Source organism: Equus caballus, chromosome 11, assembly GCF_041296265.1.
Source record: "Equus caballus isolate H_3958 breed thoroughbred chromosome 11, TB-T2T, whole genome shotgun sequence".
Lineage (NCBI taxonomy): Eukaryota > Metazoa > Chordata > Mammalia > Perissodactyla > Equidae > Equus > Equus caballus.
The window spans coordinates 59,047,183-59,074,891 of record NC_091694.1 but is presented as its reverse complement, the minus strand read 5'-3'; the positions used below and the strand labels follow the sequence as shown (position 1 = coordinate 59,074,891).

The 27,709-nt window shown below is 43.6% G+C and overlaps 1 protein-coding gene across 3 annotated transcripts; it reads left to right on the top strand.

The window, feature by feature from the left end:
* On the top strand, positions 1 to 27,709 carry ALDH3A2 (aldehyde dehydrogenase 3 family member A2). Of its 3 annotated transcripts, XM_001503512.7 has the most exons (11): positions 87 to 590; positions 2,002 to 2,233; positions 2,991 to 3,076; positions 4,988 to 5,196; positions 7,740 to 7,857; positions 16,034 to 16,175; positions 18,245 to 18,411; positions 20,102 to 20,201; positions 23,003 to 23,238; positions 24,162 to 24,271; positions 26,107 to 27,709. In XM_001503512.7, the coding sequence occupies exons 1-11, from the start codon at positions 438 to 440 to the stop codon at positions 26,126 to 26,128; spliced, it is 1,575 nt and encodes a 524-aa protein (XP_001503562.5). In that variant the 5' UTR covers positions 87 to 437; the 3' UTR covers positions 26,129 to 27,709. The 3 variants fall into 3 exon arrangements, with proteins under 3 accessions (XP_005597871.3, XP_001503562.5, XP_070084397.1); XM_005597814.4 differs by lacking the exon at positions 24,162 to 24,271 and having other exon boundaries at positions 1 to 590; XM_070228296.1 differs by lacking the exon at positions 24,162 to 24,271 and having other exon boundaries at positions 342 to 590; positions 1,325 to 2,233.

The following is a 27,709-nucleotide window of genomic DNA, read 5'->3' as shown; positions in this document are numbered from 1 at the left end:
AGCCACAAAATGGAGGAGGGAAGCCGAACCCCCTCGAGAGCGTCCCTGCTCGTGGGCCGCTTCCTGCGTCGCGCCCGGTTCCCGTCAGCGCCTCGGCCGCTCGCCCTCCGCGCCCTGGCCCACTTCTCCCGGCGCCTGGTCCCTAGTCCTGCGCCCCGAAGACCCCAGCCCACAGCCCACGCGGCCACAGGCCGCACGCGCAGCGCTGCTGTCGGAGCCCGCGGAGGGCGGGGCCGGCGAGCGCCTGCGGGGGCCACGTGGACCGCGCCGACCAGTAGGCGCGCGGCTCGGGCCGAGCCCAGCCCCGCCGGGCAGAGGTCAGGCAGCGGGGCTCGGACGTCGGGAGAGCGGAGCGAGCGGCGGAGCACCGAGGGCAGAGGTCGCGTCCGTCCTGCCCGCCGCGCCCCTGCCGCCGCGCCGCTCCTCAGGACAAGGCCATGGAGCACCAAGTCCAGCGGGTTCGCGATGCCTTCCTGTCCGGCCGGTCGCGACCGCTGAGGTTCCGGCTGCAGCAGCTGGAGGCCCTGCGCAGGATGTTGCAGGAGCGCGAGAAGGACATCGTGGCGGCCATCGGCGCCGACCTGCGCAAGGTAGGCGCGCGGCGGCGGAGCCTGCACCCCCGCTCCTGCTACCCCGCTGCAGACCGCGCTCCGCCCGAGCTTTTGCTTGTTAAATTTATTTTTGATTACGCAAGCACTATGCGAGTATTATCTGCAGCAGTACAGATAAAGCAAAAATTTTCCTGGCCCTCCCTATCCTGCTGCCTTGCTTAGAGCCAGTCCCTGTTGGGCGGATCTGCAGACACGTAGACGTGTGTGTGTCTTCTGGCCTCTGTTTTTCTTCTTTTGTGAATTGCCTTTTATATTCTTGCTTGTTTTCCTGTTGCATTTATGATCCTTTTCCTAATTATTTGTAGGGATTCTTTGTGTGTTCCTCATTTCGGTAATTTGTCAGTTTAATGTATTGGAGATACTTTTCTCCTGTCTGTCTTTTAACTTCGTTAACGGTTTCTTTTGTAGACAGGTTTTTTGGTTGTCGTTGCACTCAAATTTTCCTCCCTGACTTAGTGTTTTTGGTCAGTGCTCTTCAAACTGGCGAATCACCTGGGTATCTTGTTAAAATGCAAATTACGGTTCAGTAGGTCTGGGAGGGCGTCTGAGATTCGAAGTTTCTGACGAGCTCCCAGGTGGTAGCTTGCTGCCTGTTTTGGAAGCACGCTTTGAATTGCAAGGTTTTGGGTAGCGTTTACAGTCTAAATATATTCCCCTGCGTTTTCTAATAATGTTGTTATCACTTTGTTTTTACTTTTTTATTTTCGTTCCAGGGATAAGGCCTTGCTCTGGCTTTGAGAGCCTCCCTCACTTCCTCCCAGTCAAAGATTATTTTGAGGAGGAGTAGCAACAGTAACTATAAACTTCCCTTTATAGTACTTCCGGTGGAGAGGGGCTGTGATACCAAATAAACAAGATGGGATAATTAAGATCTCAGAGTCTGAGTCCTTCCTTCTACAAGTATCAGATATGTATGTGAGTGTGTGCACATACGGTATTACTAAAGAAGTACAGTAAGTTCTTTGCCCTTGAGAGTTTTAAATTTGATTGGAAAACAAAATATACATAGAAAAAAATGTGAGTGTTGTTATAAACGAGTGTATTAGGGGTGAAATATTAAGGTACAGGTGAAAAGCATAATTGCTATGATTTATAAAGTGTGATCAGACAGGCTATCGTTAATCGGGGAAGTCTTCCTGAAAGAGGTAATGTTTGAGCCTGAGTTTAAGTGGCTTGGATCGTTAAAGAAGGATTTAGAGGGATGAAGTTATATTAGGGAACTAACAAGTCTTTGTTGAGGGCTTCAAGCTTTTAAAAGGAACCCAAAAGGCACACCAACTAGCCTGATTACGCCCGTTGTCACTGCAGCTGTGCCTGGCTTGAAGTTTCTGACATTCGGGGCTAAGTGTATGACACTCATGCAAGGCTAACTGTAGTTCTCTTATAACAGAGCGAATTCAATGCATACGTTCAGGAATTCCTTACTCTTCTTGGGGAGATTGACCTTGTGCTGGAGAAGCTTCCTGAATGGGTTAAGGCTACACCAGCTAAGAAGAACATGCTCATCATGCTGGATGAGGCCTACATTCAGCCACAGCCACTGGGAGTTGTACTGATTATTGGAGCTTGGAACTACCCCCTTGTTCTCCTCATTCAACCTCTGATAGGAGCCATTGCTGCAGGTCTGATGTCAGCTTACATCTTTATACCTTTTTAGAGGGGCTTATTTTCTCATACTGGTTGTACGTTAACGATAGTGACTAATTAAATGCATTTACTTTGCTGGTTTGCTCAATACCCCACTAGTGTGTTGAGAATTTATAAATATCATCTTTTTAAATGGCCTCCAGAGGAGATTTGCATGGTGGCTGTTTTTCAAAGCACCTGGGGAATGAACCTGTGGGACTATAAAGGCATAAGTCAACAGGCCCAGGGTTTGGAGTCAGGCGTCCATTTTCTAATGTGGTTTCAGTAGCTGACTCTGGCCTTGAATGAACCATTTGATTCTGTGTGACCAGTTTCTTCATTCACATAAGATCTATGGGAATAATAGAAGCTTGAGTGTGTAGCCAATGCCAAGAGATTAATTTCTCACTTCTGGAGGATCCGGGTCAACAGCTTTATGTTGACAAGCTTGTCTGCCAATAATTGCAGGGAAGACAGGAAAATCCAAGGGTGGAGTGGGAGAAAAGTCAGAGAAAGCTGGAAGAGTCGGGGAGGCTGGCGGAGCCTATTGTCAGTGACCTGAAGGTGAGAACTAAGGAGTTGGCATTTGAGAGAGAAAGTGAGACGAGCTCTTATGCTCATTATAAGAGAGAGCAGAATTAAGAGCTGCAGAGGTAATTGGAGTAGCAGTATTCCCCACATGAACACCGTTTTGGTAGGTATTAAAGTTACTCAGGTATTCAACAGAACCATCTTGCTTTTTTCTTTGTTTAGGAAATGCTGTGATTATGAAGCCTTCTGAAGTAAGTGAAAATACAGCCAAGATCTTGGCTAAGCTGCTCCCTCAGTATTTAGACCAGGTAAGAATGTCTGGACCCCTCATTGACACGTCTGTTTATTGTGGAGAGCACGCATTTGATCTTCCTACTAGTGCCTGTCACTGAGGGCTGGGGGTCTGTTTGCACTTTCCTTAAACCTCCAGTAATTGGCTTAATAAAAGTTAAGCTCCAAATCAAACTGTGGAATAACTCAGCTCTTGTGGCTACACAATATATTTAGGCCTATGGCTTCATTGTCACCCTGGCTATTTACAGATCCTTTTCTGCCATTTGGCATTTTGAATTAACCTTTATTTTCCCTAACGTGATTTTAAGTGTATTCTTTTAGTGACTTATTTAATGAGGGACTGAGGCCGAGCTGCGTGCTGATGATCTCTTTTGTCTTAATGGGGTGTGGCTGTATGGGAACACTTCTGCTTTTAAAATGGGCATGTTTGTGGCGCTAAAACTACAGGAAAAAAAATGGCATCCTGAACCAGAGTATGGACCCTCTCTTGGAGTTAAAGCGCTGGCATTTACAAGTGTCAAAAGCTGAGTCAGGAAAGTGATCTCCTCAGTCATAGAGTGGCTCCTCTCTGTTCAAAGCGGAGGTTCTCGTGCCCCCCTAGAGAGGAAGTGTATATTGCCGTCATGAAATCGGGACTGCTTAGTTCTACACAGGATTGCTTCGGGGGGAGTCTTCATTTGGCTTTCGTTGAAAGACAACTTTACAATATCATAACTGGAGTTGTATGCATTAAAATAATCCAGAGGCCAACTCCAGCTCTTGGAATAATATTGTTCCCTTTGTTGTCTTCTCAGTGCTACAGCAGTCTACAGAACAATTTTGTTCTAATAGCTATGGTTATCCAGTTCATGGTTACTGAGATGTCATGGACTGAGTGGTGTTTGGAACCAGAAGATAGAGGTGGAAGGTCTTACTTTCCACCTCACTGGGGATAAATTCTTCACTATGACTCTGTCCAGGTGGGGAAATAATGCCTGCCCTGCCTCACTTAGCTTGTTGGGGTACCGATCCCATATGCCCTGTAGGTAAGCCTTATGCAAGGTAAAACTTGAAACATTTGTGGGCAGTTGAACTATGAAATGAATGAGAGCTAGTTAGCCCTCCTAATTAACAGGAGATCAAGTGGAAACATGAGTTCCACAGCGAGCTTTTATTTCACTCCCACCCCTCAGAGTCTTTTGAACATCTCCTGCTATCTTCCTTCCTTGCCGTCTGTTCTCTGTCATTGCTTTTCATGCTGTTATTATCCAAGATGTTCTCTCTTTTATAAAGTTGTTAATAATAGCAGTGTACATAAGGGCTCCGTCCAAAACTCTGTGACTTCTCCCCAGTAACAGGTGAGGAAAGTGAGGCTCAGAGATGTTCAGTAGCTTGCCAAAGGCCACATAAGCTAGTGACAAAGCCCAGATTTAGTCCAGATCTGACTTCACGAGCAAGGGCTCTCACCTGCTGTGCTTTGCGTACATTGCTTCAGCAGACATGTGCTTGATTCCTGCCATGGACCAAGCCCTGCACTGTGTTGTGTAGAAAGAGAATGTTCAGTTTAAGATACTCAGCCGAGGCCTGTCCTGTGATCCTTGACAGCAGCCACTTTCTGACCAAAATCCTCAACTTGCACAGCCCCCATCTCGTGCATTTTGCTGATCAAATCCAGCCATTTGTTCCCTCTTTTGTGTCTTCGTTGCTGGGCTCATGTGGAAAATGCTGGACTGTCTGGTCAGTTCCACTGTTGGTCGTTGGGTTTCAGATGCCTTGAGACTCTGTTCTCCCCTTGTCCTCCTCCAGTTCCCCCTTCTGACACTATAAGGGCTGATCTCTGTCTTCTGGTTTTCCTGACTATTACGTGTTTATGTTGAAGAAATTGCTCACGTTAGACAATAGGATTAATTTGGTGATGCAGGTGTTTATGTTCTTCTTTCTTTAAGGACCTGTATGTTGTTGTTAATGGTGGCGTCGAGGAGACCACAGAACTTCTCAAGCAGCAATTTGACCACATTTTATATACGGGAAACACTATGGTTGGAAAAATTATCATGGAAGCTGCTGCCAAACATCTGACCCCTGTGACTCTTGAACTTGGGGGTAAGAGTCCGTGCTACGTTGACAGAGACTGTGACCTGGATGTCGCCTGCAGGTGAGACTGGCTCTCTGGTTATCGGAGGTTTTCCAGGCTCAGCAGAGACTTTTCCGAACAGGTCGGTGTATCGTCTTTGCACTGGAACCCTGTGCCTCCTGGCTCTGAGAGATGCCGTTAAGTGTTGGTGGTTGACGTCCTGAGGAGTGACAGGATTCTTAACTGTCTCTTGGTGCCATAGCCAGAAGAGATGAGCGATAGATCTGGACGCCACATGATTATCCTTAGGTGCTATGAACAATTTCTTTCTGTTATCAGGATTATAAATTTGGCAAGAAAGTTTACTGTTCTGCTGGTAGGTGATCCACGAAGTAGGTAATCTAGAGTAATAGTATATGTGCCTGATAATATTTAAATGCTCAACAGAAAGGGTGTTGTTATTTTTTTTAGTTGCTTTTTCTCCTCAAATCTCCCCAGCACATAGTTGTATATTTTATTTCATTTCTTTCTTTCTTTATTATTTTTTATTGAGTTAATGATAGGTTACAATCTTGTGAAATTTCATTTGTACATTATTGTTTGTCAGTCGTGTTGTGGGTGCACCCCTTCACCCTTTGTGCCCACCCCCCAGCCCCCCTTTCCCCTGGTAGCCACTAATCTGTTCTCTTTGTCCCCATGTTTAAATTCCTCATATGAGTGGAGTCATACAGAGATCGTCCTTCTCTAACTGGCTTATTTCACTTAACATAATTCCCTCAAGGTCCATCCATGTTGTTGCAAATGGGACGATTTTGTTCTTTTTTTATGGCTGAGTAGTATTCCGTTGTATCTATGTACCACATCTTCTTTATCCATTCATCAGTCGATGGGCACTTAGGCTGCTTCCACATCTTGGCTGTTGTAAATAATGCTGCAGTGAACATAGAGGTGCATGGGACTTTTGGAACTGCTGACTTCAACCTCTTTGGATAGATGCTCAGTAGTGGGATAGCTGGATCGTACGGTAGTTCTATTTTTAATTTTTTGAGGAATCTCCATACTGTTTTCCATAGTGGCTGCACCAGTTTGCATTCCCACCAGCAGCATATGAGGGTTCCTTTTTCTCCACAACCTCTCCAACATTTGTTACTATTAGTTTTAGATATTTTTGTCATTCTAATGGGTGTAAGGTGATATCTTAGTGTAGTTTTGATTTGCATTTCCCTGATGATCAGCGATGATGAGCATCTTTTCATGTGCCTATTGGCCATGCGTATATCTTCTTTGGAGAAATGTCTGTTCATTTCTCCTCCCCATTTTTTGATCGGGTTGTTTAATTTTTTGTTGTTGAGTTGTGTGAGTTCTTTATATATTATGGATATTAAGCCTTTGTCGGATGGATGACTTGCAAATATTTTTTCCCAGTTAGTGGGTTGTTTTTTTGTTTCAATCCTGTTTTCCTTTGCCTTGAAGAAGCTCTTTAGTCTGATGAAGTCCCATTTGTTTATTCTTTCTGTTGTTTCCCTTGTCTGAGAAGGCATGGTGTCCGAAAAGATCCTTTTAATACTGATGTCAAAGAGTGTTACTGCCTACATTTTCTTCTAAAAGCCTTATGGTCATAGTTGTATATTTTAGTTGTGAGTCCTTCTAGTTGTGGCACGTGGCCCGCCGCCTCAGCATGGCCTGATGAGTGGTGCCATGTCTGTGCACAGGATCCGAACTGGTGAAACCCTGGGCTGCCAAAGCAGAGTGCGTGAACTTGACCACTCGGCTGTGGGGCCAGCCCCAAAAAGGGTATTATTTTGATCTCTTAACTGAGTTTCTTTTTTGACAAAACCAGTATTACTCATCTTTTGACTTAGAATAGAATCTTGCTTCTGGGAACTAGAAAACAAAAGGTTTCGGGTTTTCTCTGCTCAATCAAGTTTAGCTACCAGGAAGCACCAAAACCCAGAACTGACTGTGAGCTCAGGGTGGTATGGCTTTCTCTCCTCTTCAGAGATGGGGCAAGGAGGAGGTGTAGGGAGCTAGGCTGGGGTCCAGCTTGGCTTCATAAGTAAAGTCTGCCTGCCAGAACACGAGACCCTCTGTTTGTGACTGTTCAGGTCTTGGACTTTGATCTGTACGTGGGCATGGCTTTCCAAATTGGGGAGGGGCTCCACGTAGAAGAGGCTGGTCTCACAGGCCAGCCGTTGTCCTGCTTTGTTACCTGAACATCCTGCCAGCAGGATCTAAAGCCACCAGGAGAGGTGGAGTCTGTGTGAACGCCTCTCATCCTGCATGTCCTTTTGGTGGGACTGATAGGAGGAAGAGGGTGTCGGGAGGCTGTTTCTCTCTTTTCCTGCAGCAGATAATGGCTTAACTGCTTATAAAGTACTATTTCCCTGGAGCTGGCCTGAGAATTTCCCTGCTGCTTAGAATATTCTACTTCAGTTGGAAAATGCATTCCAAGTTCCAACCAGCTGATTTAGAGATGAGTTTTCACAACATTTTACTTTTTTATAAAGATTACCAAGTAACTCTATGAATGCATGCTAGTTCCAAAACATTCAAACAACACAGAATTATGTAACAAATTAATAGTAGACTGAATTCTGTGGCTCTTCTGTGTTTTTTCCCTTCAGACGCATCGCCTGGGGGAAGTACATGAATTGCGGCCAAACCTGCGTTGCTCCTGACTACATCCTCTGTGAGTCATCCCTCCAGAATCAAATCGTGCAGAAGGTGAAGGAGACCTTGAAGGTTTGTGTGTGGCACATCTCATTCTCTTGGTTTATTGAGATACAGAGTCAAATCGACTGTTTGCAGGCAGCATCCCTGTTCCCTCCTCCCCTGGAAAATTCCAGTGGTCGGTATGACTGAGTTAACTTATTGTCTAATTAAAAATGGTCTGTGCACCTTTCATAGAATGTCTGCTGGGGCAATGTTAGCTTGCTGTTGGACACACTTGGACTGTCTAGTTGATTTGTTGATGAAACACGCTTTTAGGCATGTTGTGGCACATGCTTTAAAAAAAATTAAGTGTGTTTGGTGGTTTTGCAAGAATGTTCCCACTCCTTTGAATTCAGTCAGAGGCCCTTTGGCATATTGGCCATTGCTGATTAAGGTTATCAGTTCTTGTGTATGTAGAGAGTTTAGGAAGGCCAAGAGTTTGGAGAAGTGAGTTAATTAAGTACCTGTTTATTGTATATTCTTGACATGCTTATCAATCTTTTAGAGTGTTTAAAGATCTGTAGCAGGGGAATCAAGGAAGGCTGTGTGCTAGTGTCCTAAGCTAAGCCTTGAAGAAAGGTAGGATGTGGATTGCACAAAAGGAATGCGATGACTCCGTGTGATACTGAGCACTGGGCTCGCCCTGCTCACCATGATCTGAGCCAATTAATCACAACAAGTTAGGGATCAAGAAAGGAAGTTTAGACTAGCAGGCTAATTGGAAGACGAGTGACTAATGTCTCAAAAACCCGTCTTCAGTCAGCAACATGGTGGCGTGAGCTCACCCAGGACACTCTCCCCTCCAAATTACAACCAAAAAGAGCAACTGCTTTCCAACCAAAGAAAAAATCCTAATAACAGAAATCGTCAGAGTCCCACAGCAGCCAAACGACGGAAGGTGGAAAGGCTGGAGCCCCACTCAGAGGACCTGGAACGGGGTAGGAGAGAAGTTCGCTCCCACCTCTAGAGGCTGGGATTGCTGCCGCCGGTGCGGGAAGCAGCGGGGGAGGGGCCGCGTGTCCGGGATTGTCCAGGACTCCCACCTCCCGAGCAGCAGAAACCCTCTAACAGGGGAAAGCTTTTGTGTGGAAGAACCCCAGCAACCCAGGGCCCCGGCAGACCAGAAAGTGAGAGCTGATCCGAATCCAGGTCCGCATGAGTGAGGGTGCCCCTCCTCCCCCAACCCATGCTGCCCACTGCTATTGTGGCTGGAGGCTCAGAAAACAAGCCTCTTGACCCCCATCTAGTGGCAACAGGCTGTTATTGCAGCTGAATAATCCCATCATGTTGAAAAACCGCTCCTCTACCATCCAGCAATTTATAAAAGCTCCAGTCCAAGAGGAAAACAATAAAAATACAGAAGTAGGTCCTGAGGGCTTGGAAATGGGTAAACTAAGTGAAGATGACTTCAACATAGCTATCCTCAAAATATTCAATGAGGTAAAGGGAAATATAGAGAAACAAGTCAACGAGTTCTGGAGTTACTTCACAAAAGAGATCGAAATTATAAATAAGTATCAATTAGAAATACTAGAGATGAAAAATACAGTGGATCTGATAAAACAGAATATGGATTCGCTGAATGCCCATGTAGACACCATGGAGGAGCAAATTAGCATAATTGAAGATAGACAGGCTGAATGGCTCCAGACAGAGGAAGGAAGAGAACTAAGAATTAAAAAACTGAAGAAAATCTGAGACAAATAGCCGACTCACTGAGAAAATGCAACTTAAGAATCATCAGAATTCCTGAGGGTGTGGAAAAGGAAAATGTAGGAGAAAGTGTGTTCAACGAAATAATAGAAGAGAACTTCCCAATCTAGGGATTGAGAGAGAAATGTGTATGGAGGAAGCTTTCAGATCTCCTAGATTTGTCAATGTAAAAAGACCTACTGCAAGGCATATAGTAGTAGAACTGGCAAAAATGAAGGACAAAGAAAGAATACTCAGGGCAGCAAGGCAGAAGAAAATAACTACAAAGGAACCCCTATCAGACTTTCAGCAGATTTCTCCACAGAAACCTTACAAGCTAGGAGAGAATGGAGTGACATATTCAAAACTTTAAAGGATAAAAATCTTCAGCCAGGAATACTCTATCCAGAAAAAATATCCTTCAAATGTGAGGGAAAAATTAAGTATTTTCCAGACAGACAAAAGCTAAGGGACTTTGTAGTCACAAGACCTCCACTACAAGAAATCCTCAAGAAGGCTCTCATACCTGAAAAAAGAAAGAAAGGGAGAAAGGGGTCACAAAACGCAGAGTAGGGAGACAAATAGATAGAATTTGAATAGGATAGCAAATATTCAACTATAGCATTAGGATGAAGGGAAGGAAATCACCAAATCATAGATAATCTTAGCACTCTAACCACAAACTCACATCACAAGTTGGAATAAGAGATGAAAATAATAATTTAGGAGGGGAGGAGGAAAGGGACTGAAACAGTCTAGGCTAAGGAAGTAACAGACCACCAGAAAATGGACTATGTTATACACGAGATTCTGAATACAAACTCCAGGGTAGCCACTAAACTAAAAAACAGAACAGAGACGCAAAACATAAATAAGGAAAAGTCTAAGAAACCCAGTATAAGAAATTGCAGAAGTCAATGGGTAGGCTAAAACACACAGGATGAGAAACAAAGGAAAACAGGAAAACCGGAAAACGAGCAACAGAATAACAGCATTAAGCCCTCATGCATCAATACTCACCCTCAATGTAAGCGGATTGAGCTTGCCAATAAAAAGACACAGAGTGGCAAGATCCAACAATTTGTTGCCTCCAGGAAAAACACCTCAGCTCCAAGGACAAGCACAGGCTCAGAGTGAAGGGGTGGAAGACAGTACTCCAAGCTAATAGCAAACAAAAGAAAGCAGGTGTCACAATACTTATATCAGACAAAACAGACTTCAAGATAAGGCAGGTAAAGAGAGACATAGAGGGCTAATATATAATGATCAAAGGGACACTTCATCAAGAAGAAATAACATTTATAAATATCTATGCACCCAACACAGGAGTACCAAAGTTCATAAAGCAACTATTAACAAACCTAAAAGAAGATATCAAAAACGACACAATAATAGTAGGGGACCTCAACACCACACTCACATCAATGGACACATCATCCAGACAGAAAATGAACAAAGAAACAGTGGAGCTAAATGAAAAGCTAAAACACTTGGACATAATAGACATATATAGAACACTCCATCCAAAAACAGCAGAATACACATTCTTAAGCACGCATGGAACATTCTCAAGGATAGACCATATGTTGGGAAACAAGGCAAGCCTCTACAAATTTAAGAGAATTGAAATAATAACAAGCATCTTCTCCACTCATAATGCTATAAAGCTAGAAATTAATTGCAAGAAAAAAGCTGAGAAAGGCACAAGGATGTGGAGACTAAACAATATGCTATTGAACAAGCAATGGATCATTGAAGAAATTAAATACGAAATCAGAAAATATGTGGAGACAAATGAACATGATAACGTGCCATACCAACGCATATGGGATGCAGCGAAAGCTGTATTAAGAGGAAAATTCATTGCAATTCAGGCACATCTTAACAGACAAGAAAAATCCCAAATCAGCAATCTTAAACTACACCTAACCGAATTAGAGAAAGAAGAACAAACAAAGCCCAAAGTCAGCCGAAGGAGAGGAATAATAAAAATCAGAGCAGAGGTAAATTTTATTGAAACAAAAAAGGTGGTAGAAAGGATCAATGAAACAGAGAGCTGGTTCTTTGAGAAGATAGATGAAATTGACAAACCCCTAGCCAGACTTACAAAGAAAAAAAGAGAGAAAGCTCAAATAAACAAAATCAGAAATGAAAGAGGAGAAATAACAACAGACTGCAGAAATACAACAGATTATAAGAGAATACTACGAAAAAACTATATGCCAACAAAATCGATAACCTAGAGGAAATGGATAAATTCTTGGAATCCTACAATCTCCCAAAGCTCACTCAAGAAGAAGCAGACAATTTGAACAGACCAATCACAAGGAAAGAGATTGAAACGGCAATCAAAAACATCCCAAAGAATAAAACCCCAGGACCAGATGGCTTTCCGGGGGAATTCTACCAAACTTTCAGAGAGGATTTAATACCTATCCTTTTCAAGCTATTCCAAAAAATTAGGGAGGATGGAACACTTCCTAACACGTTCTATGAGGCTAACATCACGCTGATACCAAAGCCTGACAAGGACACCACGAAAAAAGAGAACTACAGGCCAATATCGCTGATGAACATAGATGCAAAAATTCTAAACAAAATTTTGGCAACCAGAATTCAGCAATTCATCAAAAGGATCATACATCAGGATCAAGTGGGATTCATACCAGGGACACACGGATGGTTCAACATCCACAAATCAATCAACGTGATACACCACATCTACAAACTGAGGAATAAAAACCACGTGATCATCTCAATAGAGGCAGAGAAAGCATTTGACAAGATCCAACAGCCATTTATGATAAAAACTCCAAACAAAATGGAGATGGAAGGGACTACCTCAACATAATAAAGGCCATATATGACAAACCACAGCCAACATCACACTCAGTGGGCAAAAACTGAACGCCATCCCCCTGAAAACAGGAACGAGACAAAGATGCCCTCTATCACCACTCTTATTTAACATAGTTCTGTAGGTCCTGGCCAAACCAATCAGGCAAGAAAAAGGAATAAAACGAATCCAAATAGGAGGGGAAGAAGTGACACTCTCGCTGTTTGCAGATGACATGATCTTATATCTAGAAACCCCCAAAGAATCCATTGGAAAACTTTTAGAAGTAATCAACAACTACAGCAAAGTTGCAGGGTATAAAATCAATGTACATAAATCAGTAGCATTTCTATACTCTAATAATGAACTAACAGAAAAAGAACTGAAGAACACAATACCATTCACAATCGCAACAAAAAGAATAAAATACCTTGGGTGAATTTAATTAAGGAAGTGAAAGACCTATACAACGAAAATTACAAGGCTTTTCTGAAAGAAATGGATGACGACATAAAGAGATGGATTGGAAGAATAAACATAGTTAAAATGTCCATTCTACCTAAAGCAATCTACAGATTCAGCACCATCCCAATCAGAATCCCAATGACGTACTTTACAGAAATAGAACAAAGAATCCTAAAATTCTTATGGGGCAACAAAAGACCCCGAATTGCTAAAGCAATCCTGAGAAAAAAGAACACAGCTGAAGGCATCACAATCCCTGACTTCAAAACATACTACAAAGCTACAGTAATCAAAACAGCATGGTACTGGTACAAAAACAGGTGCACAGATCAATGGAACAGAATTGAAAGCCCAGAAATAAAACCACACATCTATGGACAGCTAATCTTTGACAAAGGAACTGAGGGCATACAATGGAGAAAAGAAAGTCTTTTCAACAAATGGTGCTGGGAAAACTGGAAAGCCACATGTAAAAGAATGAAAATTGACCATTCTCTTTCACCAGTCACAAAAATAAACTCAAAATGGTTCAAAGACCTAAAGCTGAGACCTGAAACCATAAGGCTTCTAGAAGAAAATGTAGGCAGTAACACTCTTTGACATCAGTATTAAAAGGATCTTTTCGGACACCATTTCTTCTCAGACAAGGGAAACAACAGAAAGAATAAACAAATGGGACTTCATCAGACTAAAGAGCTTCTTCAAGGCAAAGGAAAACGGGATTGAAACAAAAAAGCAACCCACTAACTGGGAAGAAATATTTGCAAGTCATCCATCCGACAAAGGCTTAATATCCATAATATGTGAAGAACTCACACAACTCAACAACAAAAAATTAAACAACCCGATCAAAGAATGGGGAGGAGACATGAACAGACATTTCTCCAAAGAAGATACACGGATGGCCAATAGGCACATGAAAAGATGCTCATCATCACTGATCATCAGGGAAATGCAAATCAAAACTACACTAAGATATCACCTTACACCCATTAGAATGACAAAAATATCTAAAACTAATAGCAACAAATGTTGGAGAGGTTGTGGAGAAAAAGGAACCCTCATATGCTGCTGGTGGGAATGCAAACTGGTGCAACCACTATGGAAAACAGTATGGAGATTCCTCAAAAAATTAAAAATAGAACTACCGTACGACCCAGGTATCCCACTACTGAGCATCTATCCAAAGAGGTTGAAGTCAGCAGTTCCAAAAGTCCCATGCACCTCTATGTTCACTGCAGCATTATTTACAACAGCCAAGATGTGGAAGCAACCTAAGTGCCCATCAACAGATGAATGGATAAAGAAGATGTGGTACATATATATACAATGGAATACTACTCAGCCGTAAAAAAGAACAAAATCGTCCCATTTGCAACAACATGGATGGACCTTGAGGGAATTATGTTAAGTGAAATAAGCCAGTTAGAGAAGGATGATCTCTGTATGACTCCACTCATATGAGTAATTTAAACATGGGGACAAAGAGAACAGATTAGTGGCTACCAGGGGAAAGGGGAGCTGGGGGATGGGCACAAAGGGTGAAGGGGTGCACCTACAACACAACTGACAGACAATAATGTACAACTGAAATTTCACAAGATTGTAACCTATCATTAATTCAATAAAAAAAAAAACCTCTTCAAAAATTACAGAATCTTGAGGCAGTTATATAGGGAAAATGGGCAGTCAGGGAGGGGATCCAGGATGTTGGTCTCCATGCATGATGGGCTCCAGGCATTAATCGAATTTTTTAAAGTTCATGCAGAACATCGAGTAGTCACACAGGAGGGACTGGGGCCATTTAGCCCAACAAGATGGCTTCACTTTTGCTCACTTAGAAGTTCACTGGTAGGAGGGGATCATTAAGCCCCCTGGGTGGAAGAACTTACTGAAACAATCATTGTTCCCTCAACACGTGCTAATTGAGCACAGAAAGGAGGGATCAAGAACAACAAAGAATGACATGTATGATCAGACAATGAAAGTTGTATCCGGGAAGCTAGGGAAGCCTGGTGCTCCAGGGCGTCACTGGGCATTAGGTGCTGAGGGAGCTGATGTGGGAATTGGACGTTAGTGATGGGACTGAAGATGCCGCCAGACAAGGGGAACATGAAAGGACAACTGGCCAGATCCAGGAAACATGGGACGGCCGAGAGAGAGGTTAAAGATGCCTGGGAGACGGACAGTGCTTGGGAATTGGCAAAGTTGTGCTTAGCTGAGTTGGTGATGAACTCTATCTCAAAGGAATAAGAGCCCCTCTGCCTGCCTTTGAGGAGTTGATACTCTTAACACAGTGGTTCTCGACCAAGATTCACCAGGGAGCCATTTAAGGAAAGTTTCCAGTCCTCCCCTCCGAAGACTGTGCGTCAGTTGGTCTGGCATCTCCAGGTGATTCTAAGGTACACCCAGCATTGGAAACCACTGTTGCTGACTCTGGAGTTAGGGCCCGGGAACGTGCGTTTCAACAAGCCACCTGGGTGATTTTACCAGCCAGACCTGAGGCTGTTTGTGAAGAGTGGATGAACAGTGCTCATTTTGATTTGAGAGTCAATTAAGAGCTTTCAACAAGACGTTGAAGTGATGCGGTAATTCCTTAATTACACATATGTTTTACATAATAATTATTGATTATATGATTTTTGAGGTTCTTTTACCTTGGTTAATTTACCAACATTGTGTTTTGATCCTTTGAGTGGTTTCCCTATTATCCATGACTGGTGGAATACCAGTCCAGAGAAGATGATAAAACAATGAGATAGCACAAAAGCTCAGCAAACTTTTTCTGTAAAGGATTAGATAGTGAATATCTTAGGCTTTGCAGGCCATAGGGTCTCCATTGCAGTAAGCAATTCACTGCAGGAGGAGAGCAGCCACCGCTGATACTTAAACGGGTGGTGACCCTGACACAGAGCAAGACCTCCCCCTCTGCCTCCTCTCGCATTCAGCCCGCAGGAGGGCCCACAGATAGACTGCAAGAGAGCCGCGTGAACCCCTGAAACCGTGGAAAATGAGAGATCTCTGTGTGCTTTAATTCTTGCCCTTGACGCTCCAAAAAGCTTAAACTTAGTACTGTTATACTGCTACGAAAGTACTTGGGGGTTGAGGGGTGGTATAAAACCAGATCGATTTTTGGGCGAGTGGATTTTGTGCTTATTACAGAAATTGAAATTTGAATCTTTTGTGACAATTAAATACTATTGTTTTACATAGGAATTTTATGGAGAAAATATAAAAGAATCTCCTGATTATGAAAGGATCATCAATCTTCGTCACTTTAAGAGGATACTAAGTTTGCTTGAAGGACAAAAGATAGCTTTTGGTGGAGAGACCGATGAAGCCACACGCTATGTAGGTAATGGAAATTCCACCTTCTTTCGGGGAGATGGAAATTTGACAGCTTTTATTGACTATTTACTGACACTAAATAAATTACTACAGATCTTCCTCAACTTACAATGGAGTTATGTCTTGATAAACCCATCGTAAGTTGAAAATATCTGTAAGTGGAAAATGCGTTTAATACACCTAACCTCCCGAGCATCATAGCTTCGCCTCGTCTGCCTTTAACATGCTCGGAACACTGTCATTAGCCTGCAGTTGGGCAAAATCATCTAACACAGAGCCTATTTTATAATTAAGTATGACTGTCTCATGTAATTTATTGAATACTGTACCGAAAGTGAAACACAGAATGGTCGGTGGGTACAGAGTGGTGGGTCACCCTCGTGATGGCGGCTCGCTGCCACTGTCCAGCATCACGGCAGAGCGTCGTACTGGATGTCGCTAGCCCGGGAAAAGGTCAGAATTCAAAATTCAAAGCACGGTTTCTACTGAAGCATCTATAGATCTGTAGTGTTTAACAAACCATTAAATACTGCTTTCTGATATACTGCTTTTGCTATAAACTAAAGATGATTTTATATAGAGAGAGAGATACACACACGCGTTTAATAATCCCACCTGTATTATACTAGTTTTTTGTATTTGCACATATTTTATCTAATTTTTTTTTCTAACAACCCTGAGAAGCAGAATAAAACTTTATGGAATTATTTCTAATTTATGGTTGGAAAAATGGCACCAAGAAGGAAATAGCTTAGTCACAATTCCACAACTAGCTGATGGTAGTACTGTTCCCAGAAACAATGTTTTGATCTATTGTGCTTGACCTTGTCGTTTACTTTCTTTTTGTCTTTTTTATTCTTTGCCATGAATATATATTACTTTTGAATTTTAAACACATTTTTCTAAAATAACATATAAGGTGACAGAAGAATTACACACTTCGTTGGCAAAAAGGCTGCCCAAATAGCTTTACTTATCCCCTTTTATGCCGCACATCACCAAAAACCCAACTTAAAAAAAAACAAAACTTGAAGGACTTAATAAGGAAAAATGTTTTCTCTCATAATGAGCAGTCCTGGGGTACTTCCAGCCTGTTAATTCAGTGGCTTAGTAATACCCTCAAAAATCCCTGATTCTTTCATCTTTCTGTTCTTCCAGCCTCAGCATGATGACTTTGCCCACTTCTAGGCTCATCAGTGGCAAGAGGAAAGGTCTGTCATGGTTGGTTCAAATTAGTTAGGACCTTTCACCGACCGGGAGTCAGGGCCACCTTACCTGAGCACATGGCTGTGCAGAGGAGGGTAGACACCCAAACCCAATCAGTTCTCTGAGCCAGGGAAGCAGCGGGCAGCAGATTTGGGTTGGCACTTGTATACCCCTGGGGTGTGCTAGAAAGAGCCATCCTCTGCCGTGTTGCCAGCATAACCTAGTAGGACACTAAACGAAAAAAGCCAACTTGTTGTCAGATGTCTTCTCTTTTAGTTGATAATCCAGCTTGCTAGGGTCATTTTGAGTACCACTAACAGGTGACTTACTTGGCATGGCTGCTGGGACACTGTAGCTTCTTCAGTGTCCATATTGCCCTCTTTTCTTATGACCCTTCCGCATAGTGGATGGAACACTGAACTAAGGGTCAGGGAATCTTGACCATTTAAGTATGTTTTCTTAATCTGCCTAATGGAGTGGAAATAAAGGTCATAAGTGTAAGGAAGCACTTGAATTAAGAAGTGGTGTTGATTTGATCCACAGAAGGGCTCTCAGTGCTTCCAGAAAGGCATACATATAACCTCCTGTTCTGAATATGGACATGAATCTGGCTGTGAACAGGGTGAAATATGAGTAGGATATATCCAACTATATCTTCTCCTTGGTTTGCACAAGGATACCTTGATTCACATACTTGGGGACATTTAATTTGCACAATTCATCCACGTACTCAGGACTTTTTTTTCAGTGGATAATGCTTGGGTGGAAGTAGGAAACGGATGGATGGGTGACCCAATGGAACAAATGTAAGGTGACAGCTTTGCATTTCTGATTTTTTTAGCATTTTCATTTTGCTTATTTCCCTTTTAGCCCCAACGGTACTTATTGATGTTGATCCTGAAAGCAAGGTGATGCAAGAAGAAATTTTTGGACCAATTCTTCCAATAGTGCCTGTAAAGAATGCAGAGGAGGCCATAAGATTCATAAATGAACGTGAAAAGCCCCTGGCTTTCTATGTATTTTCTCATAACGATAAGGTAAACTTTACAGAGAACAGGTCACTGTCATAAGCCACTGTCATAAATTGTGTTCCTTCTTTGCTGTAAAGCAGATGATGGTTTATTTTGTGTAACAGCAGAGCACACTGAGAGAGGCTGCACTCAGAGATGGCCGTCTTGGGTAATGAGGCCCTAGGGTTATTGCTGTTAGCTTTCCCCTACTCCCTGGGGGTAGAGCCAAGTCCTCAGGGGTGAGAGTCACAAGTTTTTTGACTCACAAACACCTTCTGTACAGTTGGACAACTTGTATGTTCCAGCAAAAGCTTTTCCAACATCAGTCCACAGGGTATCCTGTGTCAGAGTCCCTCTTACCCGATGCCATTCGCAGCCACTCAGTGGGGCTGCGTGGACAGATCTCTGGCACTGTCATGGAAATGGTTGTGATATCCTGAACCTTAGTTTCTCCAGTTCCATTACTTTGTTGTTAGAGCAGAGGAACCATACCAGCCGGGGGAGGATGTCACACCGTCACACCAGGACGAGCAGCTGCGCCACTTTCTGCGCGGCTCGTTCATTTGCGTGGTTCATTCAAGGTGACCGGCTGCTCCCAAGGGACAGTAGGTGGGCAAGTAGGTTCAGGAGCCCTCTGATGAAAAGGGAAAACTAGAAGGGGAAGATGGGACCAGTCGAGGTCTGAGGAGTTCTCAAATTAGATGTTTTCCAGAGAGCGTCTGGTGGTCACATACAGGTAGTCGTGTAGCAGCTTCTGGAGCTCGTAGTGCTGTGGAGATAGAGCTGTGTGAAGTGAGACCAGAGGTGGGCTAAGGAAGTAAGGGGTTATTAACAAACAACGGTCTGACATTTTAAATGACCACAGGTAATGTGGTGGACAGGAACCCTGAAGCCTGAAGTGTACTGGCCAGGGTGGAGGTCAGAGGAGAGCACTTCCCAGCAGTGGGTCACCTGCTGTGACCACAGTCCGCTGTTAATGCCCACCATGAGAAACTCTCAAGGGCTTGTTGGCAGCAAGGTGAAATGGCATTTACCAGTCAGGTGCTATTGTGCCTATTTGGGTCTTAGGCCAACGTTTATTTCTTCAAAAGTAGGATGCTAAATCTGAAATCTTAAATACTTTTTGCATTTCATAAAAACTAAATGACATCTATTAAGTATGTGCTATAATTTAGAGCAGAGATGGAGAAATACTAACAATTTTTAAAACCTGGAATATAGACTGAAATTCCCTTGTGGGGGTGGTGGCAGGAAGGCTTGGGCCAGCCTGGTAGCATAGTAGTTAAGTTCACACACTCCACGTCAGCAGCCTGAGGTTCACAGGTTGAGATCTCAGGTGTGGACCTACACACCGCTCATCAAGCCATGCTGTAGTGGTGTCCCACATACAAAATAGAGGAAGATTGGCACAGATGTTACCTTAGGGCCACTCTTCCTCACCTAAAAAAAAAGGCTTTTGCTGCCATTTGGTGTAGTCCAGCTCTAGGTGGAGGTTGCGTGAACCAGACCAGTCTGGTGCTACTCCTCACAGTACTAGGTGTGTGTCTGAGAAGTTAGATCATCTGAGTACATATTTGCTAAACTGAAAAACACTTAGATTGTGGGTTGGGCACAGACTCGAGTGGTGGTGCTGACACACACAGCTGGCATGTTCATCCCTCCGGCACACAGCCTGTTTGCGGGTGCTGCTGACACCGAGCCTCTGTTCTGTCCTCAGCTCGTCAAACGGATGATTGAGGGCACATCCAGCGGCGCCGTCACAGTCAACGACGTCGTAGTGCACTTCATGCTCAGCTCGTTACCCTTTGGAGGAGTGGGTGAGCATTCCTCTCTCCTGTTCATAGCAGACATTTCTGAAGGCCCCATTGTTTCGCGAATCATTTGATTGTCCTCTCCTTAGAGGACACTCAGTTCTCCTGCCACCCCACCAGGCCCTGCTGAGGGGTTAGTCTGTATTTTCTCACCCACTTCCCATCCTTAGTAGCACTTAGCACAGTCTGTAATTATTTTGTTCCTTTCATTGGTTTATTTGTTTATTGTCCTTCTCCCAGATTTAGGGGATATTTTTGGTGAAAAATCACATCTCAAATTCATTGATTAAGGTGCCTCTGTCTTTGCTTTAAGTGAGGTAGTGAATGACAAGTTCATGGTGCCGGGAGCAAACAGCAGCCCAAGGGTTTCTCTTGTCTCTCTGCTCTCTGCTCGGGGTCGTGTTAAGTAGTACTCGGTTTCCACCTGTGCTGCTCCCCAGCCCTGTGTGCGGCGAGCGGCCTCTGAACTGTCTCACTGCTTGAGAAGAGCTGGAGAGCCCCCGTGCTCTAGAGAGGACGGGCAGAAAGAAACTCACTCTCCCTGATGCTCTGTGGACACGGCCTGGGCACGCTGCTCCCTATGGGCTGGGAGCTGCCTGTCTCTTTTATACCTGAGATGATTGAGCCAACTTTTTATTTTTACTTCGGGACCTAGGTGGTAGGCTTCTCTATTATCTAGTTAGATATTATAAAATAGCAAATATGTAAAAATTCTCATAGCGAAAAGCAAACAATAAAGCCACTGTCTTAAAAGTTCCTGCTTTATTCTCTCCCTCTGTAATAGCATAAATAAATTACTCCGTAGGAATGCAGTGGCTCAGTTTTGCAGGAACACTTATTCCTGATTAAGGCAAGCTTGTTCCATGGCCAGGAAATCCTGGCCTCCTTCCCATGATTGCCACGTGTCCCTTTCTAGGATGTAACATAACAGCCAGCGCTCAGCACCGTGCCCGGCGTATGTGGAGGCCGGGTTGGGATATCACGGGATCCAGGCCGGAGCTGGTGGTGGCTTGGACTAGGATGGTGGCAGAGGAGCTAGTGGAAAGGGAGTGGACATTTTGGGGAGTCAAGCAACAGGATTTGCTGAAGGATTGTGAATGTGTTGCCAGAGGAGAGATGGTGAAGAAGGAAAGGGTAGCTCATGGAATCTGGGCTGGAGTTAGTATTGTAGTGTCGCTGCCCAAACTGTTAAAGGGTTAGATTAGACTCCGCTGTCTCTGGCTCCTCAGTCCCCCGCAGGATCCTGGCTCCCACCGCACAGCTGCAGCCAAAGTGACGTCACCAGTGCCTGCCGAATGCAAACCTGGTGGCTTGGGTTCAGTCCCTTCTTGCTTGACTAGATATCCTTTGGCATCATTGACCATACCCTTTATAACAAAACAAACCATTTTCCCCCTAAATGCAGAAGGAATACAGTCTTTTAAAGAAAACTTTGGAAAGATAGAAGAGCGCAAAGAGTAAAAATTTAATTACCTGTAACTCTAGTATTTAAAGATAACCTCTGGCGTACGTTCTTAAAATTCTTTCCTTGCATATATATGCATACACATATACACAAATACATGAGTATTTCATTAAAAAATGATATCTATTGTTTTCTACCCTGTATGTGACAATATAGTGTGACGTCTTCCCATGTCAGTATGCTTGCATGTCATGATTTTAGTAACTGCATACTGTTCCGTCATAAGAATGCAGCGTCTTTGGTTAACTAGTTTCTGGTAATAGGTTTTTTTGATTTCAAGTTTGTTGGTATTAGGATTCTAATATATTTTCGTGTAGTTTCTGATTATTTCCTTAGGAAAAATGTCTAGAAGTATAGTTGCTGTGTTGAAAGGGCTTATACTTTTTTAAAAAAATGAAATGCTTTTTCCTTTTCATTCTAAAAGTAATATAGGCTTTTGGGGGAAAAAAAGAAAAGCAAACAAAACACTACAGAAAGTTAAAAGGAAAAATGTAGTAACCTCCCAGGCATAAACACTATTAATATTTTGGCATACAGTTTAGCTTTTTCTTTAAAAATACATATCTTTTGATACATATTGCCAAATTTTCCTTCAGCTTCAGCTGTCACCTAAATGACACACCAGCCATCTGGCCCTGTCCACTGCTTCCTTGACCCCCTGTTGCCCAGGCCTTGTGCCCCGTGCCTTACATGTGTATCCACAGCACACATGGTAGATGAGAGGAAGGGAAAGGCGCAGAGCATGGCTTTTGAGGAGGGCAGAGACTTACACTGGCTTATGGTCACCCAGCTGCATGACCCTGCTGTCCTGGTCCTTGTTAACTCTCTAGGAGCTTAGAGGAGGCAAGTGGGTGAGTAGGGCTGTGGATAAATGAAGCCCCAGGGAATGGTGGGAAAAGAACGCACACAGCATTTAGGGTCTGACGATCTGGGCTCACCTTCTGGCTTTGCATTTTTCACCCTGGGCAAGTGCCTGACCCTGCTAAGCCCCTTTCCCTCTCTGGAATTGGGAGTGGGGACACTTCACACAGTGGAGCAGTGGTGAGAATTAACTTAGAGAATGGATTTCCATGCTTGGCATGGTCCTTGGCACCACTACCCCAGAGACCTGTGAATCTTTGCCCTACTTTGGAAAGCGTCCTGTTTGAAAGGGAGATTCGCCTTGCTGGGAATACTGGGAAGAATTTCCTGAAAATTCAGAGCCACTTGACTGGTCGAGAAGTTAAATGGGGGCGTCCCAGACAGCAGGGAGTACTCTGGGTTTCCTCCGTCAGTGTTTAGACAGAGAAGTAGCTTGTGTCACCTACAGTGGAGCCTATGTTGTCTGTTCTCTTTATTTCAGGTTCAAGTGGGATGGGAGCTTATCATGGAAAACACAGTTTTGATACTTTTTCTCATCAACGTTCCTGTTTATTAAGAAATTTTAAGAGAGAATTTGTTAACAAACTCAGATACCCTCCCAGCAGCCAGTCAAAGGTGGACTGGGCCAAATTTGTCTTATTAAAACAGTTCAGCAAAGGAAAACTCGGTCTCCTGTTACTCGCTTTCCTGGGCGCTGTGGTGGCTGTGCTGGTCAAGGTAAGTCCCCAGAACTCACGAGGCGCCAGTCGTTCTGGTCCTGCCCGAATGGCTACCGGGTGCATTTTCTTTCTCTTGGGAGTTCATCTAATTTTATAAATCAACTCTCTTATATTAACTTCTGGAATCTAAAGGTCAGCGAAGTACAGCCTGCCTGATCGCTGCCTATTTTATAAGTAAAGTCTCGTGGGGGCACAGCCACACCCGGGCTCGGCTGTGGTTTCTGGCGGCTTTTGTGCCTCGGCGCAGACCTGCGTGGCTGCCACAGGGACTGTGTGGTCCACAAAGCCTCAATTATGACAGGAAAAATTTGCCGACGTCTGGGATAAAAGTTTAAAACACTGCAGAACTTGCTTGCAGAATTCTGCGCTTTCTCACCTTCAGATCCTTTTGCTCTTGGTGTTTCCATTTCATTCTTTAATATGCATGAAATGAGCATGCCATGGAATGGGGCGGAGAATTCTGTGGTGGACAGTAGTGGTGGTGAAGCAGCTTTTTAGTGAAGGAAGCTTGAACGTTCTTCCTCCATAGCTGACTACTATATAAAGTTTGTCTTGGATGATTAGTTATGATAGACATGGCCTGCTAAGAGGCCCCGTGACAGCTGGCTTTTCAAGGCAGCTTGTGTGTCCTAGGGGTAAAGGAAAAAATCCAAGATAATGAAGCTTTAGATGGAACTGGGGGAGGTGACTGTGTCCTTGGAGCTCTCTGCCAGCCAACTGAGGAAATACATTGAAAACACTGACAATATCTGTGAAGACAGGCTTGGAGGAGAGACAAGATTCAAGCATTTAATGGAAATAACTGTGTTTATAGCTGTATTTTGTTTAAAATGTGAAAGGGGGCTGGCTCATCTTACAGTATCACAGCTTCAGAAGAATTGGAGCTATCAATTACATTTGAAATCATTTGGGTTTTCTCAGAAATACCAAGCTGTGCTGAGGAGAAAGGCCCTGTTGATTTTTCTGGCAGTTCACAGACTGTGTTGTCCAATGAACAGCAGATTTCAAGCCCCAGCTTTGTTAAGAGTGAGGTAGGAACTCCTTGTTTTGTTTCTATGTACAGAGTTGGCCAAGTTGCGGTATGTTTTCTTTTAGTTGTTTGTTTTTCTATAGTTGGAGGCTTAGGGGCTCTTGTAAAAAGAATACTTAACGTATTTGTCTCCAGACATTTTTTTGAGCTTTGGCCCAGAGTATCAGAGTGTTAAAACTTATCCACAATTTTAAAAGGGTGAGGTTGGGTTGCTGGAATCTTCGAAAATGTGGAGAGGTAGTGGCCCAGCCGGATCCGGGTGAAGCATACGTCCTTTCTAGAAAAAGGACAGACACACATGTACCTCCTTCCTCTTCCCCACCTGTTCAGTTCTCCTGGAGGAAGCGCCAGCCAACCAGTTCTCCATTTAGACACTGAACTCAGTTAAGTTCCATAATTGGAGAATAATCTTCTAAAAATCTCCAAGTCATTTTTTGTTTTGTTTTGAGTTGTTTTGCTTTCAAAGGGAAGTTTGACTTTAGAATTCATCATAGCAAACTTAGGGAATCAAAGCATAGTGTACAGTTTGGGGACTCTGTGTTCTCGCTTCCACATCTGCCTGGGGCCTGAGGCGTGCTTGGGTCTCGTCATTATCTGCCTATCTTGCTCTTTCCCAAAAGGGTTTGGCAGACAAGCCTTTCTCTATTAGGGTCTAGAGAAACAGCACTGTATAGAAACGTTTAGCTGGGAAGAAGAACATGTAGCTTTGATTCTTGGCTCTGAGATGGATTTAATTATGACTTTGGGCAGGGCCTTTTCTGAGCTCGTCCTGGGGCCTCAGCCGCTCGTGTGTAGGATGAGGGAGCGGGCATCAGTGAGGCGCAGGTCACTTTCAGCTCTGCCTCTCAGGTCTGTTCGTCTGGGCTGGCGTGTCAGCTGTTCAGGTTGTTTGCACATTGGATTCAGTATGAGACTAGGTAGTCTTAGTTTTCTTTTCCTCTTTCCTGCTTCTCTGCTCTTCTCTCTGAGCTTTTATCTTCTTTTTATCAAACCACCTTTTATTTTAAGTAATTTGCTGGAGGAATCCTTATTTATTGTAATTGCAAACATTTTTTTGAACTTGCTTTTCTGCACTTAGTAGTTATTTTGTTATATGCTTGAGTTTGATTTTATTAATTAACTAGAATTAGAATGGAATTGGAACATTTTTAAAAGGGAAGTTGAAAGCAGTGATTATCACTCTAAAAGGAGCGTGTCAGAATCTCAGCGTGGGGAGGAGTTTCTCTCTGCATTTAAAAAAATACATATACACGTACACAAAAAGTTCCAAGAAAGCTTAATATGAGCTTCAGAAAGCATCGTCGGGGTTATGGGTTTAAAAAAGTTGAGAAATATAAAAGCTTAAAATAATCACCGTCATTAGGCCTTTGAAAATTAGGTCTGATGTTTGAACCCCGAGGGCGTGCAGCGCTTCCAGCCTCAGTAGGCATGGACTCAACTCAGTACGACTTGAGAATTTTAGCAACAAAATCGTTGATCAGTTTTTAGATTTCCTGGAGAACTTCAGCTTCCTGTTCTCAGTGCTAGGACAGTAAATGAGTGTTTTCAGTCTCTGCCTCTATTCTGACGTTGTCTCGTTGATATTGGACAGAATACCACCTCCGTCACCACCCGGATGTTATTGTTGTTTTTGGGAGGAGAGCATAATTATTTATCCTCAGCCCAAACCACGCTTAGACTTCTTAGCACGACATGGGCCTTTTAATACGGTGCATTTAGAGTCTCTTAAGACAGGAGGTGTTTGCGAGAGTCCTGATACTGAGTTCATATTCCAGGGCTGGTTGGGTGGGCTTGTAAACCAGCAGTGTAACCTAGGTCCCTTTCTCCTCTTTCCAGGCTGGATACTTCTGAAGAATGATCCTGTTCAACCTCCTAGTTGCCGCTACTGAATTATTCCTCTGTTAATAGTTAATGAACCAGTAATTTTAAAACCTACCAGAAATAGCAAGAAAATATGCAAATACACTGTAATCAAACCTAAAATTCATTGCCACTCACAATTAAAACTTGCCATTTAAGCCAAATCTCACCGTTCTCCAGTAGTGAGGATACTCAGAGAACCTATTTTAGATTGTGTTACCCAGATCTTAGAGCTCTGGGCTAGGGGAGCGGAATGCATTAGTCTAAACCTGAGCTCCTTGGGGAGGTCCAGGAATCTCGGAACCCGCTTAGTGACTTCTTCCCTCCAGCACCCACCTCCACGGCTGCCGCCAGCACTCTGCGAAGCTTTAAGAGCACTGCTCAGGGTTACAGCAGTCCAGAGAGGTGAGGCTGGATCTTCCCAGCTCCCCTTGAGGTTTGAGGCACTAGAACTGTGGGGGAGGCGTGGGGGGCGGTCCCTGACCCTCATCCGCTGGGACTTGAGAATCTGATCTCCAGGAGTTGGCCCTCCTGTCAGACTTGACACCTCAGCAGTGCTCTTCCTCCTTTCTCAGCCATTCTCCATCCTGTCTGTGTTTGGTTTGTGGCAGTCTCTTGTCCCTATCCACAAATGCTTTTTGTGGTTACTCTCACTCAAAGCATCTTATAAATCCTAGGGCTTCCTGAAAGATAGTTGCCAGTTTCATGCAAGTATCATCTGTCATTCTTCCGGTGTAGGAGTTGTAGAATTCTGCATCTTATGAAATCTAACTGGCATTTTGTAAATGCTGTAATGAAAGTACTTATACAATACTTATCCTCTCCCAGGACCCTAAAGTTGCAAGTTAGTCGATCTCCAAAGACAAATCTTTCATGTTCTTATTTCTGTAGTACAATGCAAGTAAATTTCACTTTTTTAAACTTCAGAGAGATCCCTTTCTGAATAAATTCAGCCCACAGAACTTAACACAGGGACATCATTTCCTGTCACAGACAAGAGGCCTTGGATATTCAGGACTTGGGAGCCTGAGAGCTCAGGGGGCCAATGGTGGGACATCTGGAGAAGGACTCTAAGCCACAGCAGGTGACCCCTCAGAAGGGGACCGAGGACGTAAGAAGAGGATCTCCTGAGCGTGCCCAGGACGCTGCGTACTTCGCCAAGTGGGAAGTCCTAAGACGTGGAGTGCAGCCTCCCTGCCGGACGGGGCGCACCCCCACCTTCCGCGCCCCTGGCTTGAAAACACTCGCCCACTCGGGGGGAATGGGATTCACTTTATAGGACATTTAATCAACTTTGTTGAATGAATTTGTTCCATTAATGCTGTCTGAAGTATGTTATGTCTATGTGATTGCACAGGATGTGGTGTCAGGAATTAATCACTAGGCTAATTTAGGAAAAAGCTGCTTAAATTGTGGCTCTCACTCTCAGAATAATCAATCATAAAATATCTTAGACAAAATGTCAATGTGGGATTTTCATTTAGTATAATAAGTTGTACATTATAATTGCTAATTAAACTAAACTGGCTTGTCTACTAGTATATACTGCTTCAAAATAAATACATTATATTTGATAAAA